The following is a 22019-nucleotide window of genomic DNA, read 5'->3' on the forward strand; positions in this document are numbered from 1 at the left end:
ATCAAACCAGTCTCAGGACTGAATACCACAACAACAAGGGTTTTCATCTGATGTGCAAGATGTATGAGACAAAAGAAATACCCTGACTTCAAGAAGAATGTAGTAATTCTAGTTCCAAAAAATTAGTTGCTGATGGGTATGAAAATTACTGAATTATCATTTCAGTAAGCCGTGGTTGCAAAATACTAGCACAAATTCTTCACAGAAGAATGGCAAGCCAATGTACATTTATAGCATTTGCAGACTTTGAGAAAGCTTTTGACAATGTCGACTGGAATACTGTCTTTGAAATTATGAAGGTAGCAGGGGTACAATATGGAGAGTGAAGGGTTATTTACAACTTCTTCTGAAACCAGGCAGCAGTTAATACAAGTAGAGGAGCATGAAAGAGAAACAGTGGTTATGAAGGGAGTGAGGGAGGGTTGTAGCCTATCACTGATTTTTTTCAATCTATATAATGAGCAACCAATAAAGGAAACCAAAGAAAAATTTGGAGTAGGAATTAAAGTTCAGGGAAAAGAAGGAAAAAAAGTTGTGGTTTGCCGATGACATTGTAATTCTGTCACATACAGCAGATGACTTGGAAGAGCAGTGTCTTAAAAGCAGGATATAAGATAAACATCAGCAAAAGCAAAACGGGGATAATGGAATGTAGTCGAATTAAATCAGGTGATGCTAAGGGAATCAGATTAGGGAATGAGACACTAAAAGTAGTAGATAAGTTTTGCTATTTGGGCAGCAAAATAACTGAAGATGGCTACAATAGAGAGGATATAAAATGTAGGCTGGCAATGCCAAGAAAAGCATTTCTGAAGAAGAGAAATCTGTTAACGCTGAATATAGATTTAAGTGTTAGGAAGTGTTTTCTGAAGTTATTTGTCTGGAGTGTAGCCATGTATGGAAATGAAACATGGACGATAAACAATTTAGAAATGTGGTGCTTCAGAAGAATGCTGAAGATTTGATAGGTGTTTCGCGTAACTAATGAGGAAGTACTGAATAGAATTGTGGGGGACAAGAAATTTGTGGCGTAACTTGACCAAAATAAGGGATCAGTTGATAAGACACATTTTGAGACATCAAGGGATCACCAATTTAGTTTTGGAGGGAAGAGTAGGGGGTACAAATTGTAGAGAGAGACATAGAGATGAATGCAGTAAGCAGAATTATAAGGAAGTAGGTTGCAGTAGTTATTCGGAGATGAAGAGGCTCGAATAGGATAGAGTAGCGTGGAGAGCTGCATCAAACCAAACTTTGGACTGAAGAGCACAACAACAACAAGATCAACATCAACAATGGTTTCCATAAATGCTTCAGAGCAAAGGAGACCACTCACCAAATAATAGAGGCATTGAGTAGTTGAATAGCTCGCCTGTGCACATGCCCACATGCCCCCCCCCCCCCCCCCCCACACACACACACACACACACGCACACACACGTATGCCAACATGGCACTGGCGGGACACAACATGCCTACATGGCACTGGCAGGACACAACATGCCTGTGTTGCATTTTGACATGTGAATTGGGCTGGAGTGGGAGTTGTGTTGGTTCGTATGGGTAGTGGGAGAGGGGGCAGGGGAAGGCCTGGAGGATGTCAGTCAGTTTGACAGCAAGGAATACAGGAGGGAGGGGAGGCAAGTGCTTGGGCCAGGTATTTGATGCACGGTTATCGTAAAGGTGGAGGGGACTGTCACTTGCTTAAAGTGACATGGGGGTATGAATTTGGAGGGGTTGGCAGGATGAAGGAAGGGAAAACTTGGGTGGATGGTGTGGGGACAGTGCGTTACCGCAGATGGAGGCTACGACGGCTGTGGGACCAAAGGATATGTTGTAGGGATCCCCCCTATCTGCGCAGTTCAGAAAAGCTGTTGGTGGAGGGTAGGATCCAGAGGGCTGGGATGGTGGTGCAGCCATTGAATTCAAGCACGTTATGTTGAGCTAATTGTTGTACCACTGGGTGGCCAGCTTTGTTCTTGGCAGCAGTTTGGCCATAGCCATTCATCGTGTTGGACAGCCGGTTAGTAGTCACAACAACATAAAAAGCTTTGCAGTATTTGCAGCAGAATTTGTAGTTGACTTGGCTGTTTTCACAGGTGGTCTGGTCTCAGATGGGTACGATAAGTATGTGATGGGGTGGGAAGGACCTTGGGTAGGTTGTATCTTGTTTAAGGCATGGTGAAAAATGATCAAAGCTTTGATGAAGGATATGGCTCTATTGTTCCAGTCCAGGGTGATACTGAGTGATGAGGAGGGTGCTCTTTTGTTGCGGATCCTTGGGGGAGGTGGGAGGATTCAGCTGTGAGGATATGGTATGGGAAATCTGTTTGTAGACTAGGTCTGGGGAGTGAGGGAGGGTAGTGTCTGTCTTGAAGGCCTTTGTGAGCACTTTAGCATAGTGGGCAATGGAGTTCTTATCACTGCAGATGACCCATTCACGGATGGCTGTTTTGGGGAGAGATTTTTTGGTGTGGAAGGAATGGCAGCTGTCAAAATGCAGGGACTGTTGGCAGTTAGTAGGTTTAATGTGAACAGAAGTGTGGTTGCAGCATCAAAGTGATGGGGGTCCATATCCACAAAGGTTGAGGAAGACCAAGTGAAGCAGATGGATGAGAGGGTGTTGAGGTTGTGAAGGAATGAGGATAGGGTAACAGTGGTACATGGTTAAGGAGGAATGCCTGAGATTCTAAGTAGAGGTTATCATAAGTCTCTAGGATTGCATCCAGAGATGATTCTGATGGCTCTCTTTTGAAAGTGCTGATATGTGCTATAAAGTTTCCCTAAAAAGTGATCCAGTATTTAAGATAAGAATTAAAGTAGGCACGATATACACTCTATACTCTTTTTTCACTACCGCAAGATTTTAGTGAACAAAGGAGATTGTATAGTTTGTTTATTTTTGTGTTAAAGTATTCTACATGTTTGTTCCATTTTACACTGCTTTGCACATGTAGTCCTAAGAATTTGTTTTCCGTACTGCTACCAACTTGTTTATAGTTGATAGAGAGTTTAGTGATTGCTGTAGTTCTTCCTTACTTTCCTATTTTAATAAAATTGTGGTATTATCCTCAAATATGATCGTTTTATGAGCATCCACTTTTAAGCTTAAATCATTGATGTACAGATGAACAGAAAAGGTCGCATTACTGTTCTTTGATGTACCCCATATGTAATTAGTTTATAATCTGACATGTGTTCAGAAATAGTTTTTAGGCTGAAATTCTAGTGATTGATGTTCACTGCATTCACTTTACTTGTAACAACAGTAGTTAAATTCATCACATGCTCATTGACACTGTATATTTGTTGAACTTTGTGAAACCAAAGAAGAACTAACGGGATTGAAGGTTCTTTTACACCTCCACAATTCTTTTTGGAGCTCTCATTATCGTATCTCAGTAATCTGTAAGTGAAATTCTTTTCCTTCAGTAAAGCAGCAATTTCATTATACTGATTGTGTAAGGACTGTATCGTAGAATACAAAGTTTTCTAGCATGTGATGACTTCTTGTTTTGGAGATGTGCCTTTTTCCAGTATTTATTGCTGCTGTGATGTTTGGAGCACAATTAACCAATAAGCAATCTTCACCAGAAATGTAGATTAGTGCTCTGTATACACAATGAGCAGCACAATGAATTAGTTTGTGATTTTCCAAAGCTTTTATCATCTTGGCGCACTGGCGCGAGACAAAAATAAAATCATGCAACATGTCTGGCAATATGTTCTCCTCGGCCGTCCGTTCTTCTGTTTGTTTCGTAACATTTAGTCCTGCCTTCCTGACACACAGAAATTTAGCTGGAAATAAAATGTTAGTGACAAGAGACTAATCTGTGTTTATGTAATGTCCTGTTAGCGTCAAGCAGTGCACCCAGTTGTGCGAATCAGTTGACAAATCAAATGTCACAGCACATGTTTTATTAATATTTTCTGTAATCACATAAGGCATTTTGCAGTTCCCAGTTGCATTAGCCTGTTCTTTGATATGTCTGCTTACAGTAGAGGAATGTGGCATAACACACGAAACAATGACTTCTCCATAATTTCCACCTAGATTTATTAATTCTTGGCCTGTTTCTTTGGAATCTTAATCAGAAACAGCATTAAAAGGCCTAACATCTTTGAAACACATTGCAACTCACTTTGCTATTATGCCATTCTGTATTACTGCTGGCTTTCCTGAAGGAACTGCATTTGTTTGCAGTTTCTTATAATTGTGTTTCTTTAAACCTTTCTTTCCCAGCTGAAAACAATGCAGTGTAGGACTGTTTATGCATGGTACATACCCAGTAGACTTGCTGTCATCTGCAACTGACAGAAATTTATCGAACATTGGAAACTCCAGGTCAGAATGTCAAAGATGTTAGGAAAAGGATAGATTGCTGCTCACTGTAAAGATGACACATTAAGTTGCAGACAGGCACAACAAAAAGACTGTTACATGTTATAGCTTTCGGCAAAAATCTTCTTCAGCAAAGCTATAATGTGTAACAGTCTTTTCAGTGTGCCTGCTCACAGCTCAACGGGTCACCTTGACAACGAGTAGCAATCTGTTCTTTTCCTAATATTGTTGACGGAAATTTATTCCATATTTTGTTTTTTAGACCCTTGCTTTTCTTCAGTGGGTGCGCATTGGTTTTAGTCTTGCTTATTACTGTATCAGCTTCCTTGCGCTGCATTATTACAGACAGGCATACCGTGAATTAAAAACGTGAGCAGAATGTAGTTGTGCATGGATAGAATCATTTCCCATTTTTGTAGTCAAACATTGCCTATGATTTGGTCATGCCTTCTATTCCTGGCTACAAAAACTGTTGCACACAGCCTATCCAGTTAGGCTGTGCTCACCCAGTCTTGCATTCTGTGCTCACGTACTGAGTCATGCAGAACTCTAGTACACTTGTAATTCATGTGAGGAGTTATTCAAGTTACAGATTTTGTGGAGTAGCCTCTTCTCCTGGCATGAAGCTCTTATTCCCCTTGTGATCCAGTAGTTTATTCCAGGATTGCTCCTATGCAATGTGAAAGAAATGGGTTAGTGTATTGAGGAATGTGGTAAATGTTTTGTTTAGGTCATTAATTTCAAAAATCTATGACCATTTTTCTTTGTTTAATAAGTTGTTGAAGTAGTTTATATTATCGAGACTGTAGTTCCTACACATGGCTCTTAAAGACATGTCATTAACAATATTGCCCTTTATTTTCAATTTTAATAATTGGTCAAGATGATCAATCACTGAAGCCTGCATTGAACTTTTTTTTTAAGTGGTCTATAAACTCTTTGACTAGAAAGATTGCAGCATTTATTTCAGCCTGTAAATTGAGGGATGTGGTAAGGCTTCAAACGGCTTCTCTCTTTCTACATTGTGTGAGAAAATCAAAGTTGAAGTCACCACAGATTATGAAATCACTGTCTGTTTTAATTTTTGTTTAGCAATGACTTCTATTTATTTAAGAAAAGTTCAAAATATCCAGGTGGTGATTGGTAAATTGCAACAATAATGAAGTTGAACTTTTTATTTCATAGTCCTTTTCGTTATATAAATTGTTACCCCACCCTACTTGCAGTAGTAGGAAAACAAAAAGAATGTAATTATTTTTGTATGTTGAATGAATTCAGGTGTAATCCACTGGTCATAAATGCATAATTCTGAGATATCCTTTAGTTCCTCTGATAAGAAGAAGTTATTTACATCAATCTTACTACACAGGGATTGTATATCACGATGATAATTTTTTGCATTGGGTTTATTCATAACTCGGTAGTTGGGTGTCTTATTTACAGCCATTGATGTATCACTTTGGGTTCCTGGAAGACATCTTCTGTGCGTATGATGTATCATTTTCAGTTGTAAAATTAATTTGTATGCTAACAGGAGTGGAATCCTTGGTTTAAAGGGAGACTCATCTCAGCTCTCGTAATGGTTTACCACTGAGGGGCCTTCATGGTCAATATCTGTTTATATAAGATTTGCTTTGACTGGAGGCGAGACTGGATCCATCTCCAAGGAGATTTTACAATAGAGACTTGTTGCCTATGTAAATGCACCATGTAGTCAGTAGTACAGTCTCTTGATCTTGTACACACGACACTTGCCTATGCTTTTCAGTACTTGTGTGTTGTCAGAAAGCACTTCTTAATTAACATTTGTGGACTTAAACAAAGTGTGTCAAACATTCTCCAGTGTTGGGAAACAAAACAACTGGAGAAATAAACAGAATGATACATCAAGCGTGGCCACATAGTTATTTAACGATAAGTTATTATCTACCAAACAGCCAGGTATATACTGTTGCAGGTGATGTTTTGCAATATATAAAACCCAAGGACAATCATAACAGAACATACGTAACACAGATAATTAAATAGCACCCTTTAATAATGGCACAACTTTACTGAAATATTGAGGTTGGACAAAACTATTGAAAGCTGCAAGAAGTGTGTACTTGATCATATTTGCAGATACCAGCTATGACAACTAGTTGTGCTGTTGTATTTGACCATGAATGGCAACTGTCCTCAACACATTGCAAGTGTCAGTCGTCCTCAGAACAGTGTTCTGTGTTGTTTTGCGTATGTTATGTCAAAGCTAAGTGAGAACAGATGCAAATTGGTGATGCTAATATGGTGGGTGCTTCCATCATGAAGGTAGCTGACATTACCAGTCGAGGACAATCTGTAGTGTATGGTAATTGAAGAAAACTTAACAAGCCAAGATCGCTGAAAGAGAATTTTTATTGGATAACTGGTTTTGACAGAGCTATGCTGTCATCATCGGATCTGCAAGAGGATGATCAGAAGTTGATAGGAAAATGTTTTACAATCATGATATTACAATTTGCTTGACTGTGATGTTACATAACCTATGGAATTATAACATAACTTATACTTTAAAATCTTTACAGTGTATTGTCCATCAGTGTTGCAAGTGGCTTCACACTGCATATGCACTTCCCACTACCATGAAGATTACTGTACAGATGCATGTCAAATAGAGAACTATTATGCACAAACACAAGCATAACTATATTGCACCAATTACAAGCATCAGCTGGCAGTTTGCATATAGTGCAGAGGTGCTGGATTGTTTGTTCCTTAGCTCTCCTGTGATTGATTGTCACTGAGGGTCCTTCATGACTGATACTGGTTTACATAAAATTTGCTTCAACATTAGGTCAGATTGGATATGTCTACTTGGAGGTCTTACAGTAGGGACTTTTTGCCTATATGTATAATGCACCACCTAGTCGGTAATACATTCTCTCGATCTTGTACACATGACACATGCATATGGTTTTCAACACTTGTAATCCGTTAATTTCACTTGAACATCAAGTGACATGTTCATATAATAAGTTGACTGCAGTATGAAAAGCAAAGGTGTTCTAAATAAATCATTAACACCCTTCTTTGTACTTGCTGTTTTATTTGTATGTAAGATGTAAGTGAAGATAATAATCATGTTTATCTTGATTTAAATCATGTCATTGTATGACAAAGAATGCTTATAATGACCCAATAAATTTTGAAAATATAATGTGTAATTCTCAGTTATTGGTTTCCATATAAAAAATGTATTAAACAGTTTTTGAGATCTTGTCAGGAAGGACAATAAACTCCTTTTTCAACAAGAAATTATTAATAAAAATTGTTCTGTATTTTGGTGTATTGCTTAGATTTATATTATTTCCTGCATAAATTTTAAGTACAAGTCTTCATTTTAATTCCATTTGATGAGATAGATCATGATGATGATCAGTGTTCTGGCCATATCCCCATTGAGTACCTAGAAACCGGATGATGTACTCAACGTAGATGAACATCATAATTCTATGGTTAAAATTATACAAGGTTGTTACTTTTTTAACGGTGAACTGTTTGTGTATAGCATTTTTTTAAAATATTGTTTAGCCATTATGGTAAGAAATTTGAAATACAACTGTGGACATTTGGATGTAAATTATAAACATGACACACACAAATACTGACATCCTGCCTGGAGAATTTTTTTTTTGAGTACTTATCTACTTTTCACATATTGTGAGCCTACTTCCTGTTCTCGAAGGTACGTTATACATATTTTATCCTACAAAATTATCGAAGGTACATGCATTAATTATACATAAAATTTCTGCTTTTCTTTGAGTTGGATTGTACAATAATGTAAATAAAAACAGTCCTTAAAAATGTCATACCATTTACATGAAATTATGTCTGTTTTATGCTACATATAAGACGATAAACCAGTCAACCGCCTTAGTGCCACCTGGTGGACGTACTTGGTGATCATTGTGTTTACACCTCAGGTCTGTCAGTTGCCAGCTGGTTGTGAATATGACCACTTGTAACTGGCATAATATAGTTGTGTGTACGTTTGTATGTAGTACTTTTATATTTGGCATACTGATGTATAGTGAGCTTTGTGGTAGTGGGAAGTCATATGCAGTGTAAAGCCATTTGCAATACTGATGGACAGTATGTTGTAAAAAATTTTATAGCATAAGGTGTGTTATCATCCTATAAGTTATGTAACTAGATAGTGTATCAGGCTGTAATATCATGGTCGTAAAATATTTTCCTTTCAACTTCTCTTCATCCTCTTGCAGATCCTATGATGACAGCAAGAAACAGGTCATCCAATAAAATACATTTTAGCAATCTTATCTTTTGAATTTTTCTTCAATTGTGATTGAAGATGTATACCACTTATAGGAAAAGCAGAAAAATATCAACTGCTAAGCCAAAATGTGGACGAATATGCATGTTGAGTGATAATGCCAGATGTTCATTGAAGAGGATTGTGATGGAAAAATAACAGGACAACAGCTGCAGAAGTTACTGGAGAACTGAATGTTCCACTTGAGAACTCTGCCAGCACTAAAACAACGCAAAGGTAGCTCCACAAGTGGGGAATTGTAGGGCAAGCTGGAATTCCAAAGCCACACATCAGTGATGCAAATGCCTGTAACAGGAAAGTGTGGTGCCAAATCTGTAAAGCCTGGACTATGAGCAATGGAAGGAAGTCATGTGATCGGATGAGTCTTGTTTCACACTACTTCCAACTTTTGGCCCAGTTTTACATCCCAGGATGAAACACAGCAATGGTTTGGTGGTTATTTGGGCAGGCATATTGTGTTATTCTGTGGGCTCCATGGTTACTCTGCAAATTTGCATTACTGCCCAGGATTATGTAACTTACTTTGGCTGATCAGGTCCATCCCATGGTACGATGTTTATTCCCCAGAGGTGATGCTGTGTTCCAAAATGACAAAACCGCTATTCACACAGGTCACATTTTCCAGGACTGGTTTCGAGAGACAAGGATGAGTTGTCACTCTCCCCTGGCCACCACACTCACCAGATCAAAATATTATTGACTCGTTGTGGTCTACTTTGGAGAGAAGGGTGCATGATTCCTATCCACCTCCATCATTGTTACCTTAACTTGGCATTATTTTGCAGGAAGATTGGTATACGATTACTTTAAAAACCATACAGGGTCAGTATTTATCCGTTCTGTGATAACTGGAAGCTGATTTGAATACCAAAGTGGTTCTTACAGCGTATTAAGTGTGTTGAGTTTTTGGTGTTTCTGTTTTTATGTCCACCCTGTGTATATTTGTGGCATAAAAAGTAAAAGAAATTATGTTTTGCAAAGATGGGCCTCCAGCGGTACATTTTTATTCAGTTAGCACATTATCGGGGCAAGAAGCTAATTACTTGCAACAACAAAACATACTTGTAACTACACTCATTCGAAAGTGTTAAAGTTCAAGCACTATAATAATAATAATAATAATAATAATAATAATAATAATATAGGGATCTTGAAATAATTCATTCAGGGCAACAACAAGCTGTTCACTTGCCAGCTCATTGGTTATCATTCATTACTACGTGACCCTACTGCTTAAATTCAACAGCATCTTTTAATTTAGTTAATTATCTGCCAGAACTATTCTCTTTTACTACCTTTGAATTTGGAGGCAATGGAGCTGTTTTGATGCAAACACTCCTCTCATATATATATACCAATGGCATTGAGTGATTTTCTTTTCAGAGCCTTGTGTGCAAGTACAACTGTCTGACTACTGTGGCTCAGCCCAAGTGTAGTTCTGCGAAAGTACTTGCTCTCCTTCTATCAGCAATTTCTCATTGATCACTGGAGCAATGAAGCATTCCAAGAAATTGGAAAAAATACACATTATCCCAACTTTTTAGAATAGTCATTGGACAGGTGTGTCAACTGTAAGTTAACTTACTAATATAGAATGTGGAACATGCCTATGCTCATCTTTTATGATTTTTCATGAGATGAAAGTTTTCTTTGTAGAAATAAAGATGGATTTTGCAAACAGTTATTTTATGAAACTCAGCTTCCTATGCTTGTTCATGACTTCCAGATGGTAGTAGATATTGGAGGCCATGTTGATACTATGTCCGTTCACTTCTTTGAGCATTCAGCACACATTTAAACTTCCACCTAATGAATGTAGTGCCAGAAAACTTGTTGACCAATGCCGCTGAGTTGACTGAATAAGTTGACACTTGTCGCAGTGTAAAATAAGTTGACACTTGTCACAGTGTAAGAGCAAAATTAAAGGTTGCAGTACAATCACACAGTGATATGGTATGACAAATGGTTTCTCTTTACTGTTAGAAGTCTTGTCTGATCTCTCCACACCATTAATCCTATTCCATAAAAATTTTATAATACTACTGTACTTATAAATTGTCATCTTGCGTAATTTTTAATTTATTTCTCTCCTTTTTCCACTACTTTTCCCCACCCTCCCCTCCCCTCCTCTCCCCTGCCCTCCACCTAACCTGCAGCACTTCACTGTTGACCATTCCCACCATACTATCCCTCCCCCTCCCTGCCCCAGTCTCCTCCTTACCCCCACCCAGTTGCCACTCCCATCATGCACTGGTGCTGTTGCTTGCAGTGTGGTTTCAGTTGCCTGAGACTGCAGTCGTGTGTGTGTGTGTGTGTGTGTGTGTGTGTGTGTGTGTGCGCGCGTGTTGTTGACGAAGGCCAGGGTCCAAAAGCTTTAAGTGTGAAAGTCTTTTTGTTACGCTTATCTGTGACTCAGCATCTCCGCTATATGGTGAGTAGCAACTTTCCTTGTCATAATATTGTTGCATTCCATTCTACATTTTCCAATGTAATTTTGCTTCCTTAATTTTTTCTTAGTTATTTGTAGACAATAGTGTATGTTAATATGCTGCTCTCTCTTAAGAGAACAGTAGTAGTTTTCACTTTTACCTGAACCTTTTGACAGTGTGGTAGTTTCTGCTTTTCTTTGCAGGTTGTTAGGTGTATACGAAACAGACGTCGTGAGAGACGTCACAGGCTACCAGCATCATCTCTTCGTAAAATACCCACTGCAAAGTTTCAGAAAGGTGATCCATATGAAACCTGTGCCATCTGCCTAGAGGATTACATAGAGGGTGATAAGCTTCGCATTCTGCCCTGTTCACATGGTAATTTGGTATATGCTTTTACTTTGATGTTTCTAATGTATCTGGTGCCCTTCCAGGATAACATATGTGAGGATAATGACCTATCACATGCATTATGCTAGAGTGATGGAATGCTGACACAAGCTGTAGAATGAAAGAACATAACTGCAGGAAATGCTTCTTGCATGAAAATAATAGTAAATTTTTTAAGATTTATTATAGTATTTCACATTCTTATAACATAATCAAGCTTGTAAGAGCATTATTTGGTGTGGTCTGCTGTAGTGGCAGAAAAGTAGCTACAAAGATGCTTCCTGACTTGTGGTTGCAATAGGCTGCAGAAAAGGAGAAATTAAGTACAGAAGTAGAAGAAGAAAGTAGGTAGCTGCCAAATGGATCAAAACATATCATTCATGTGCATTCACAGGCCTAAGTAGGTATCTTCATTGCCAAACAAGAAAGCATAGAAGTACTGGTGATAACCAGTGTGTAGTGTGATAAGAGTGAAATAATACAAGAAGCAAGATCTGTGGAATGAATCATGTCAATCTTTCTGAGGCCATTACCACAAAATGAGATGAGGTATTGGCCTATATCCCCAACAATGCTTAGCATCTAATTGAAAAAAAAAATGTGTTTGTACTGGAATAATGTTTTTCTTTCACAGTGAACCACGGGTCTTCCCATGGTGGGGTGGGTCCCATGCCTCAACGAATACATATAATCATGCCATCGGTGCAAACACATCAGAGGGGTACATGCATAGATGCCAGAGTAGCTGATATGGTTCTTTGAGAGAGGCAGAACATCCTAAATGGCCAGATCTGGCTTTGTAATTTTTTACACAGGACACTATGTAATCATTGGTTTAAGAACAATGGTTTTTTACATGGAAAAAGCTGGAGACATTCAAAAGTTTCAGATAGATTACATAATGAAAAGACACTAACCATGAAATCAGATTTTAAACTACCAAAACTTTCCGGTGCCAGAAGTGGACTTCAGCCGTAAGTTATATAAAGTGCAGATTAAAACTGCAGAAAGGTAGAATGGTGAAATGGGACCTGGATTTATGAAAAGAAATGGTGGTTTTGGGAGTTTCAAAGGGGATGTGAGGCAACTGTAGATTGAAACAAGAAAAGGGAACACAATAGAAGGCAAGTGGCTAGGTTTGAGAGATGATGAAGTGGAGGCAGTGTAGGATGAAATAGGCAAAGAGAGAAGACCGAGAAAAAATTTGAATAAGCAATCAGATATTGCATGTGAGACTCATCAAAAGGCAGAAGCTCTGCATCATTGATAGCTACACATAGCAGGTACAGAGCTTTGCTAGCTTTCAGAATACTTTTCCGTTTCCAAGCTTATAGGGAAAACATTCACACATACTCACTCAAATGCACATGCCTGTGTCCCTTTGTGCTCAATCGACTGCCAGGTGTGTGTGTGTGGGGGGGGGGGGGGGGGGTTCCCCTCCCCCCTAGAAGCTTGAAAAAGTAAGTGCATTCCGATAGATAGCAAAGCTCTGTACCATCTGTGTGTGTACCTATAGATGACGCAGCACTTATGTCTTTCGGTGAGTCATCTCCCGTATTCCTAAATAATTCATAATTCTCAACCAAAACCTTCTGTGCATTGTAGATATTGAATGTAATTGATGAAAAAGCATAAAAATACAATAATTGAAGCAGGCAAAACGAAATACCCTCAGTCTTCTAGGACCTTATAATAATCTCAGTTCCAAAGGAACAGCTGTGAATATTACAGACAATGACTTTAATAAGTTGTGGTTGCAATATATTGATGTGAATTATTCACTGAAGAATGGAAAAACTGGTAGAAACTGATCTCAAGATTTATCAGCTTGCGTTCTGGAGAAATGTAGGAACATAGGAGACAATACCCTATAACCTACCTTGGAATGTAGACAGATAAAATCCAATCTTACATTTATAACATTTTTAGATTTAGAGAAAGATTTTGACAATGTTGACTGGACTGCACCCTTTGAAATTCTGAAGGTAGCATGGGTAAAACACAGTGAGCAAAATGTTGTATACACCTTGTACAAAATGTAGACTGCAGTTATAATAGTTGCAGAATGTGAAAGGGAAACAGTAATTCAGAGGGAAGTGAGACAGGGTTGCAGCTCATCCCCAGTGTTATTCAGTGTGTTCAGTAAGCAAGCAGTAAAGGAAACTGGAGTAATTTGGGATGGAAATTAAAGTTAAAACTATTTAATCTGCTGGTGAGAAGTGACACATGGATGATGATCACTACAGAAAGATGAGAACAAAAGCTTTTTAATTTTGGTGCCACAGAAGAATGCTGAAGATTATGTGGGTAGATTAGATTAGTTTTTCATTCCATAGATCCACGCTGAGGAGATCCTCGTGGATGTAGAACATGTCAACTTTTTTTTTTTCCTGAAATAACAATACTAATAGTATGAATATATACAATACATCATTTGTTTCTATTAAAAAATTCATCAATGGAGTAGAAGGAGTTGGCCACTAGTAAGTCTTTAGGCTCCTTTTAAATTGATCTTTATTTGTAACTAAATTTTTTTTTGTTTGCTGGCAAATTATTGAAGATGAGTGTTCCTGAGTAGTGGACCCCTTTTTGAACTAAAGCAAGTGCTTTTAAGTCTTTGTGCAGATCATTTTTGTTCCTGGTATTGTATGTATGAACTGAGCTGTTTGTTGGAAAATGAGATATATTATTTAGGACAAATTTCATTAAGGAGTAAATATACTGAGAAGCAGTGGTTAGTATACGCAGTTCTTTGAAGAGGTTTCTACATGATGTCCGTGAATTTACTCCACAAATAATACGAATTACATGCTTTTGTACTCTGAAAACTTTTGTTTGTCTTGAAGAGTTACCCCAGAATATTGTACCATATGACATTATGGAATGAAAATAGGCAAAGTATGCAAGCTTTTTCATTTTTATTTCGCCTATGTCGGCTCACACTCGAATTGCAAATACAGATTTGTTAAGGCGTTTCTGCAGTTCTGTGGTGTGCTCCTCCCAACTGAATTTATTATTATATAGATTGGATATATAATGAAGGGGTGCTGAACTGAATTGTAGAGAAAGAAGTGTGTGGCATAACATGACTAAGGAATTGATTCATGAGACACATCCCAGGGCATCAAAGACTTGTTAGTTTGATAATGGTGGGAAATGTAGAGAGTAAATTTTGGAAGAAGATTAAGACTTGACTAGAGTAAGCAGGTTTAAATAGATGTGGATTTGCTATAGATATACAGCGATCGAGAGGCTTATAAACAGTGAGGTAGTGTGGAAAGCTGTGTAAAACTAGATGTCACACTCATTGGATTCGATTCAGCACATGTCGATCAAAAGCTGTGGTCCAAATCCATATATTCTTCTCTTTTCACAGCTATAAGCTGTGGTGAATGAAATCAGTCTTCTTGAGGCTTCCTCGTGTGAAAATGGATAGTTACGATGAACCTTTTGTCAAAATGTTGTCAGTTTCATTTTTACGAAAATGTATGTTCAGTACATTGCCTTCAAATCGTCCACAAAGTTATACTGTTATAAAATAGTTGCTAATAGATTTTTTGTTGTGACAGCTGCTAACTTAGATGTTGATTAGTAAGTGGTAAATGTCATTACTGTTTCTGTGGACATTGAAATGTTTTCACCTGCAGCCATGCATCAGAAAAGAAAGTCATTTCACTTAGTGTTCCTTACCCTATACTTTCTACTTTTTCCCATAAAAAAATCCAAAATGTGTTGAGAATGTATTGAAATTGAAGATATTAACTGTTCAAACTCTTCACATCTTGACATCTTGTGTTCGTTGATTGTTTTGCTGGTCAGTTGTTCGCCCATTGTCAAATGAATAATGAGAATGAGAAGAGTGATAACTTGACAGAACACTTATGTGTCACACCAAGCAAGGGATTGGAAGCAGTAGGTTTTGTGGGTATCACTGACTACATGCAATTTTCACATAATCTGTTCATACTTTTGTTTCACAACTTACGACTTTCTTCATGATGCGGCATGTGTTGATGACGGTATTTTAATCAGACTTGTGTGTGTGTGTGTGTGTGTGTGTGTGTGTGGTGTGTGTGTGTGTGTGTGTGTGTGTGTGTGTGTGTGTGTACCCATACACATTTTTAAATGGTTGAAATGAATTCGCTTATGTTTCATTATAATTTTTTTCCGGTGACAGTATTTCTGCACCTATATGGCTACTAGTGATGAACTATATTACAGCACAAATCATACTATTAAAAGTACCTGAAAATGCCTTCCTTCCAACAAAATAGCTTACAATAAAGTGATTAAATTAGTATTTGTGAAAGCCTTTATTAGACTACCCCATCGAGAAGCTCTTATGATAACAGTACCACTTGCAAGAATACTATTTTGAAATATTTTAGATAAAAATGAAAATTGTTACTGAAAAGAAATTTGAATAGTTTTCTTGACACTAACAGTTTTAGCACCTAATGATAAAAAAATATAGTCTCGGAAACTATGCTTCAGGAAGCATGTGAACTACGAAGTAAAAGTTGACAAGTACATTTTTGTGAAAAATCTTAATTCAAAATAAGAAACACAGATCAGGGTTGTTAGATAAGAGAGAAATGGCTATTTACCTAGTGTCGCAACAGAAATCACCTGCCTAAGACTGATGTGAAATGGAAAAAAAATCTTTCAGAATTTTGGAAAGTGAGATGGAGTAAATAAGGAAAAATGGAGGTGGAAAAGTAACTCTGAAGCTTGGGTTACCAAATGCATAAAATTGCTCTGTGACAACAATGATTCGTGTTAGTGTTTTCATTCAACATAATGAATTCATTCCGGAAAGCTAAAAGAAAGATGACTTAGCAATAACACCAAAAGCTTTGTCTTGTATCTTATAAAACAAAGCCAAGTGGAATGTGACATGGCATCAGTGAAACCTGAAATAGTTAATGACAAAGAACTTACGTTTTAATTCGGAACATTTTCGTATTTTTAAGACTGAATGTGTGTGTTTGGTCAAGTGCAAGGAATTTGTGTTGTTTGTGAATATCCTGAACAGCAGTACATCATGTACAACAATAATATAAGATTTTTAATTACTGCCACTATGAGCTGTGTACAAAGTGAATGGCCTGCTCTCTGTGTAGCAAAGGGATGAGAGATAAGCAGTGAGCAGCACTGTGTCTCTGGAAAACTCTACAAATGTACTCTGGAGATAGAGATCAAGGGGAACTGGCCAAACCATGTGATGCTTTTATTTGCTATTCACTACTTTTGTGTACGTGATGAGTCTGTGTGGCTGAGTATTATCAAAAAAGGTAAAGCAGTCATCAACCCAAATACTTGTTTGAACACTACAGTGCTGTACTACGCATGGAGATTTTTTGGCTAAGACTCACTATCAGGGGTGAGCACAGACATACAATCTAGTGAACCCAAGACTTACTTTCGGATGTTACAAAAAACTTGAGATTGAATCATAACTTTATAATACGTACGTTTCACAATCATAGCATCATCATTGAAGGAGACATTAATTACCCAACAATTACTGGGGACACTTACAGTTTTGCAGTTTTGTTAGTGCTGGGCATGACGAGACAGTCTTCAAAATATTACTTAATACACTTAATGAAAGCTACTTTGAACAGATAGTTCAGACTCACATATGATGGAAATATATTAAATTCAATAGCAACATATAGACCAAAGCCCTTCGAGGATATCCGCCCTGAAACTGGCATCAGTGACCATGACGCATGTTTGGCAACAATGATTACACATGATAAAAATTTCTTTTGGTTCTGTGTGAGTTATTTTGATAAGGTTATCCTATGGTAGTTGTTGATAATTTCAAACATTGTGCTTTTGACAGCCAAATTTATCATTGTTCTTTCTTTCTACAGCCCTGTGCTTTGCTTTGTTCCTGTTGTGTGGCACTCATATTGATTTGTTTGAACCATAGGAAAGTATTACAGAAATCCTGAAAAACATGAACTGGTAGGTGCCTGAAATTGACGTCAACTGTCCCCTGAAAACATACTTACAAAACTTCAAGAACCATTATTAAATTTGAATCTGGAAATGTACTAGAGCCTCCTATTTCTCGCTCTCATAGTGGCCACAATGTGAAGATTAGCCCAATTATTTTGCAAAATGAGGCATTTAAGCAATCATTCTTCCTGTGCCCTGTACTTTAATGGAATGAGAAGCAGTCCTTATATGTAGTGCAATGACAAGATCATCCTGCCAGTCACTTACCAGTGTTTTGCAAGTATAGATGTAGGTGGTCTTGTTGCCAGTAGTATGACCTTGCTGCCTTTTTTGGACTGAAAATTGATTTCCACAGCCAGTTATTGGGTGTACCTACAGTTCATGGTGACCTCTAAACCATGGTGCTACTTTACATTTTTCACATTAACAAGTCATTGCCAGAGGTGCATGATGAATGACAGATGAAATCATAAAACAGACTAGGGACTGAAATCGTAGACACATACATTTGTAGTTCTGCATTGTGATGGACGTAGAGCTCTGTGCATGTACCTAAAGATATGACACCCAGCAAAGAGACATTGCCTTGTCTAAAGGCATCTCTTTCACATGTGTTTGATGAACTATAATTGTTAATCAAGATACAAATGTCACTTTGCTTGCATTTGGGCTCGCCTGTGAATTGGATATTTGTGCACTTCTTAGAATTCTTGTGTACATGTTGGCGTTATGTGTGGGCACCATTTAATATAACTATTAAAATAACACTGTTACTGAGTCATACTGACTGAGCAAATATCACATTCCATTCACCAACAAAAAAGCAGGATTTTTTTTCTGTTCACCGTACCATGTTTTTGGATAGCAGTGACAAAACTACACACTTTACATTAGGATAATTTACTTGATGTTAAAATTTCAGTATCTCAATCAAAGCAATGTGCCTTGTCTCTGTAATAAGCAGCCTCATAGTTCCATCTAACAAGATGTTACTCATGGGTAGCTCCTTGAAGTCAAGGTGTTATTTGTGAGCCTGTAATGTATTTGTTTATGTCGACTATTCCATCGCAGCCTTCCCTGAGGGAGCCGTGAATCATTAATAGTTCCACCTGTGCAAGGTGTAACTCACAGCTGGCATGTGGAATGTATTTGTTGCTATGGAAACAGTTGATGGGGACTAGTGGGGTCAGGAGCTGTTGATTACATAGTTGTTTTGTTGTGCAGTCATTGCAAATGTGATGTGCTAAGGGGAAGTAAAGTGTAGAAATTTTACTTTCAGTTTTGTGTGTAGTGGCATGTGGTTTTTGAATAAAATACAGAAATCTAGTTATTTGTTGGTAATTTTTCTTGTTTGTGATAAAAGAAATAAAATCGCATGATGCTGTATTTATGGTCAAACATTATATTTGAAAAGAACTTTGAGTAACCTGAAAAAATATCTAGAGTGAAAGCATCCATCAATAAATTTATTAATTCACACATGAAGTGCCTAAGTAATGTGGTGGGTTTTACTGGTTTCAATGCAATTTGTGGCCTACATGGAATCTATTAAATAATTAATAGTTCTCTGGAACCTATTGTGTGGCTAGAACTAAAACATTGAAACCTGTTACTCGTAACTAACAGTCTAGCCCATCCCTAGTCAATGTGATTTTGCGAATAGTCCCTCCTGTGACTTGGGTTGATCAGAGTGTAAGTGGTGGTTACTTCACATATACCTCACATACATAACAGATTTATGAAGCCTTCTTTGCATAGTATTCAGTTATTGAACTGCCTGCCATTACTGAAGTATCTACACCGTTACATCTACATCTACATCTGCAGCTACATTTATACTCCGCAAGCCACCCAACAGTGTGTGGCGGAGGGCACTTTACGTGCCACTGTCATTACCTCCCTTTTCTGTTCCAGTTGCTTATGGTTCGCGGGAAGAACGACTGCCTGAAAGCTTCCAAGCGCATTCGAATCTCTCTACGAATCTCTCTAATTTTACATTTGTGATCTCCTCGGGAGGTATAAGTAGGGGGAAGCAATATATTCGATACCTCATCCAGAAACGCACCCTCTCGAAACCTGGTGAGCGAGCTACACCGCGATGCAGAGCACCTCTCTTGCAGAGTCTGGCACTTGAGTTTGCTAAACATCTCCGTAACGCTATCACGGTTACCAAATAACCCTGTGACGAAACACGCTACTCTTCTTTGGACCTTCTCTATCTCCTCCGTCAACCCGATCTGGTACGAATCCCACACTGATGAGCAATACTAGAGTATAGGTCGAACGAGTGTTTTGTAAACCACCTCCTTTGTTGATGGACTACATTTTCTAAGGACTCTCCCAATGAATCTCAACCTGGTACCCGCCTTACCAATAATTAATTTTATATGATCATTCCACTTCAAATCGTTCCGCATGCATACTCCCAGATATTTTACAGAAGTAACTGCTACCAGTGTTTCTTCCGCTATCATATAATCATACAATAAAGGATCCTTCTTTCTATGTATTGGCAATACATTACATTTGTCTATGTTAAGGGTCAGTTGCCAATCTCTCCACCAAGTGACTATCCACTGCGGATCTTCCTGCATTTCGCTACAATTTTCTAATTCTGCAACTTCTCTGCATACTGCAGCATCATCCGCGAAAAGCCGCATGGAACTTCCGACACTATCTACTAGGTCATTTATATATATTGTGAAAAGCAATGGTTCCATAACACTCCCCTGTGGCACGCCAGAGGTTACTGTAACGTCTGTAGATGTCTCTCCATTGATAACAACATGCTGTGTTCTGTTTGCTAAAAACTCTTCAATCCAGCCACACAGCTGGTCTGATATTCTGTAGGCTCTTACTTTATCAGGCAACTGTATCAAACGCCTACCGGAAGTCAAGGAAAATAACATCTATCTGGGAGCCAGTATCTAATATTTTCTGGGTCTCATTAACAAATCAAGCAAGTTGGGTCTCACACAATCACTGTTCCGGAATCCATGTTGATTCCTACAGAGTAGATTCTGGGTTTCCAAAAACGACATGATACGCAAGCAAAAAACATGTTCTAAAATTCTACGATCGACGTCAGAGATATAGGTCTATAGTTTTGCACATCTGCTCGACGACCCTTCTTGAAGACTGGGACTACCTGTGCTCTTTTCCAATCATTTGGAACCTTCCGTTCCTCTAGAGACTTACGGTACATGGCTGTTAGAAGGGGGACAAGTTCTTTCGCGTACTCTGTGTAGAATCGAATTGGTATCCCGTCAGGTCCAGTGGACTTTCCTCTGTTGACTGATTCTAGTTGCTTTTCTATTCCTTGGACACTTATTTCGATGTCAGCCATTTTTTCGTTTGTGCGAGGATTTAGGGAAGGAACTGCAGTGCGGTCTTCCTCGGTGAAACAGCTTTGGAAAAAGGTGTTCAGTATTACAGCTTTACGCGTGTCATCCTCTGTTTCAATGCCATCATCATCCCGGAGTGTCTGGATATGCTGTTTCGAGCTGATTTAAAGTAAGACCAGAACTTCCTAGGATTTTCTGTCAAGTCGGTACATAGAATTTTACTTTTGAATTCACTGAACGCTTCACGCATAGCCCTCCTTACGCTAACTTTGACATTGTTTAGCTTCTGTTTGTCTGAGAGGTTTTGGCTGTGTTTACACTTGGAGTGAAGCTCTCTTTGCTTTCGCAGTAGTTTCCTAGCTTGGTTGTTGAACCATTGTGGGTTTTTCCCGTCCCTCACAGTTTTACTCGGCACGTACCTGTCTAAAACCCATTTTACGATTGCCTTGAACTTTTTCCATAAACACTCAACATTGTCAGTGTCAGAACAGAAATTTTTGTTTTGATCTGTTAGGTAGTCTGAAATCTGCCTTCTATTACTCTTGCTAAATAGATAAATCTTCCTCCCTTTTTTTTATATTCCTGTTAACTTCCATATTCAGGGATGCTGCAACAGCCTTATGATCACCGATTCCCAGTTCTGTGCGTATGGAGTCGAAAAGTTCGGGTCTGTTTGTTATCAGTAGGTCCAAGATGTTATCTCCACGAGTCGGTTCTCTGTTTAATTGATCAAGGTAATTTTCGGATAGTGCACTCACTATAATGTCACTCGATGCTCTGTCCCTACCACCCGTCCTAAACATCTGAGTGTCCCAGTCTATATCTGGTAAATTGAAATTTCTACCTAAGACTATAACTTGCTCTGAAACCTTATGTGAAATGTTTTCAAAATTTTCTCTCAGTTGTTCTGCCACTAATGCTCCTAAGTCGGATGTCGGTAAAAGGAGCCAACTATTAACCTAGCTTGGTTGTTGAATGTAACCAGCACCCACAATAATTCACAAGAACTATCCACTTCTACTTCATTACAGGATAAACTACTACTACCAGCGACAAACACGCCACCATCGGTTGCATGCAATCTATCTTTTCTAAACACCGTCTGTGCCTTTGTAAAAATTTCGGGAGAATTTATCTCTGGCTTCAGCCAGCTTTCTGTACCTCTAACAATTTCAGCTTCGGTCCTTTCTATCAGTGCTTGAAGTTCC

At 38.3% G+C, this 22019-nt stretch overlaps 1 protein-coding gene across 10 annotated transcripts in view; it reads left to right on the forward strand.

The window, feature by feature from the left end:
- Positions 1-22019, forward strand: part of LOC126334619 (E3 ubiquitin-protein ligase RNF13-like) — a 140041-nt gene that overhangs the window by 93762 nt on the left and 24260 nt on the right. For all 10 annotated transcript variants that reach the window (XM_049997045.1, XM_049997044.1, XM_049997041.1 and 7 more), the window contains exon 5: positions 11311-11485. In XM_049997045.1, the coding sequence (XP_049853002.1) occupies positions 11311-11485 (175 nt within the window). The remainder of the gene's footprint in view (positions 1-11310; positions 11486-22019) is intronic.

The sequence above is a fragment of the Schistocerca gregaria genome, chromosome 2, assembly GCF_023897955.1.
Source record: "Schistocerca gregaria isolate iqSchGreg1 chromosome 2, iqSchGreg1.2, whole genome shotgun sequence".
In the NCBI taxonomy this organism is placed as follows: Eukaryota; Metazoa; Arthropoda; class Insecta; order Orthoptera; family Acrididae; genus Schistocerca; species Schistocerca gregaria.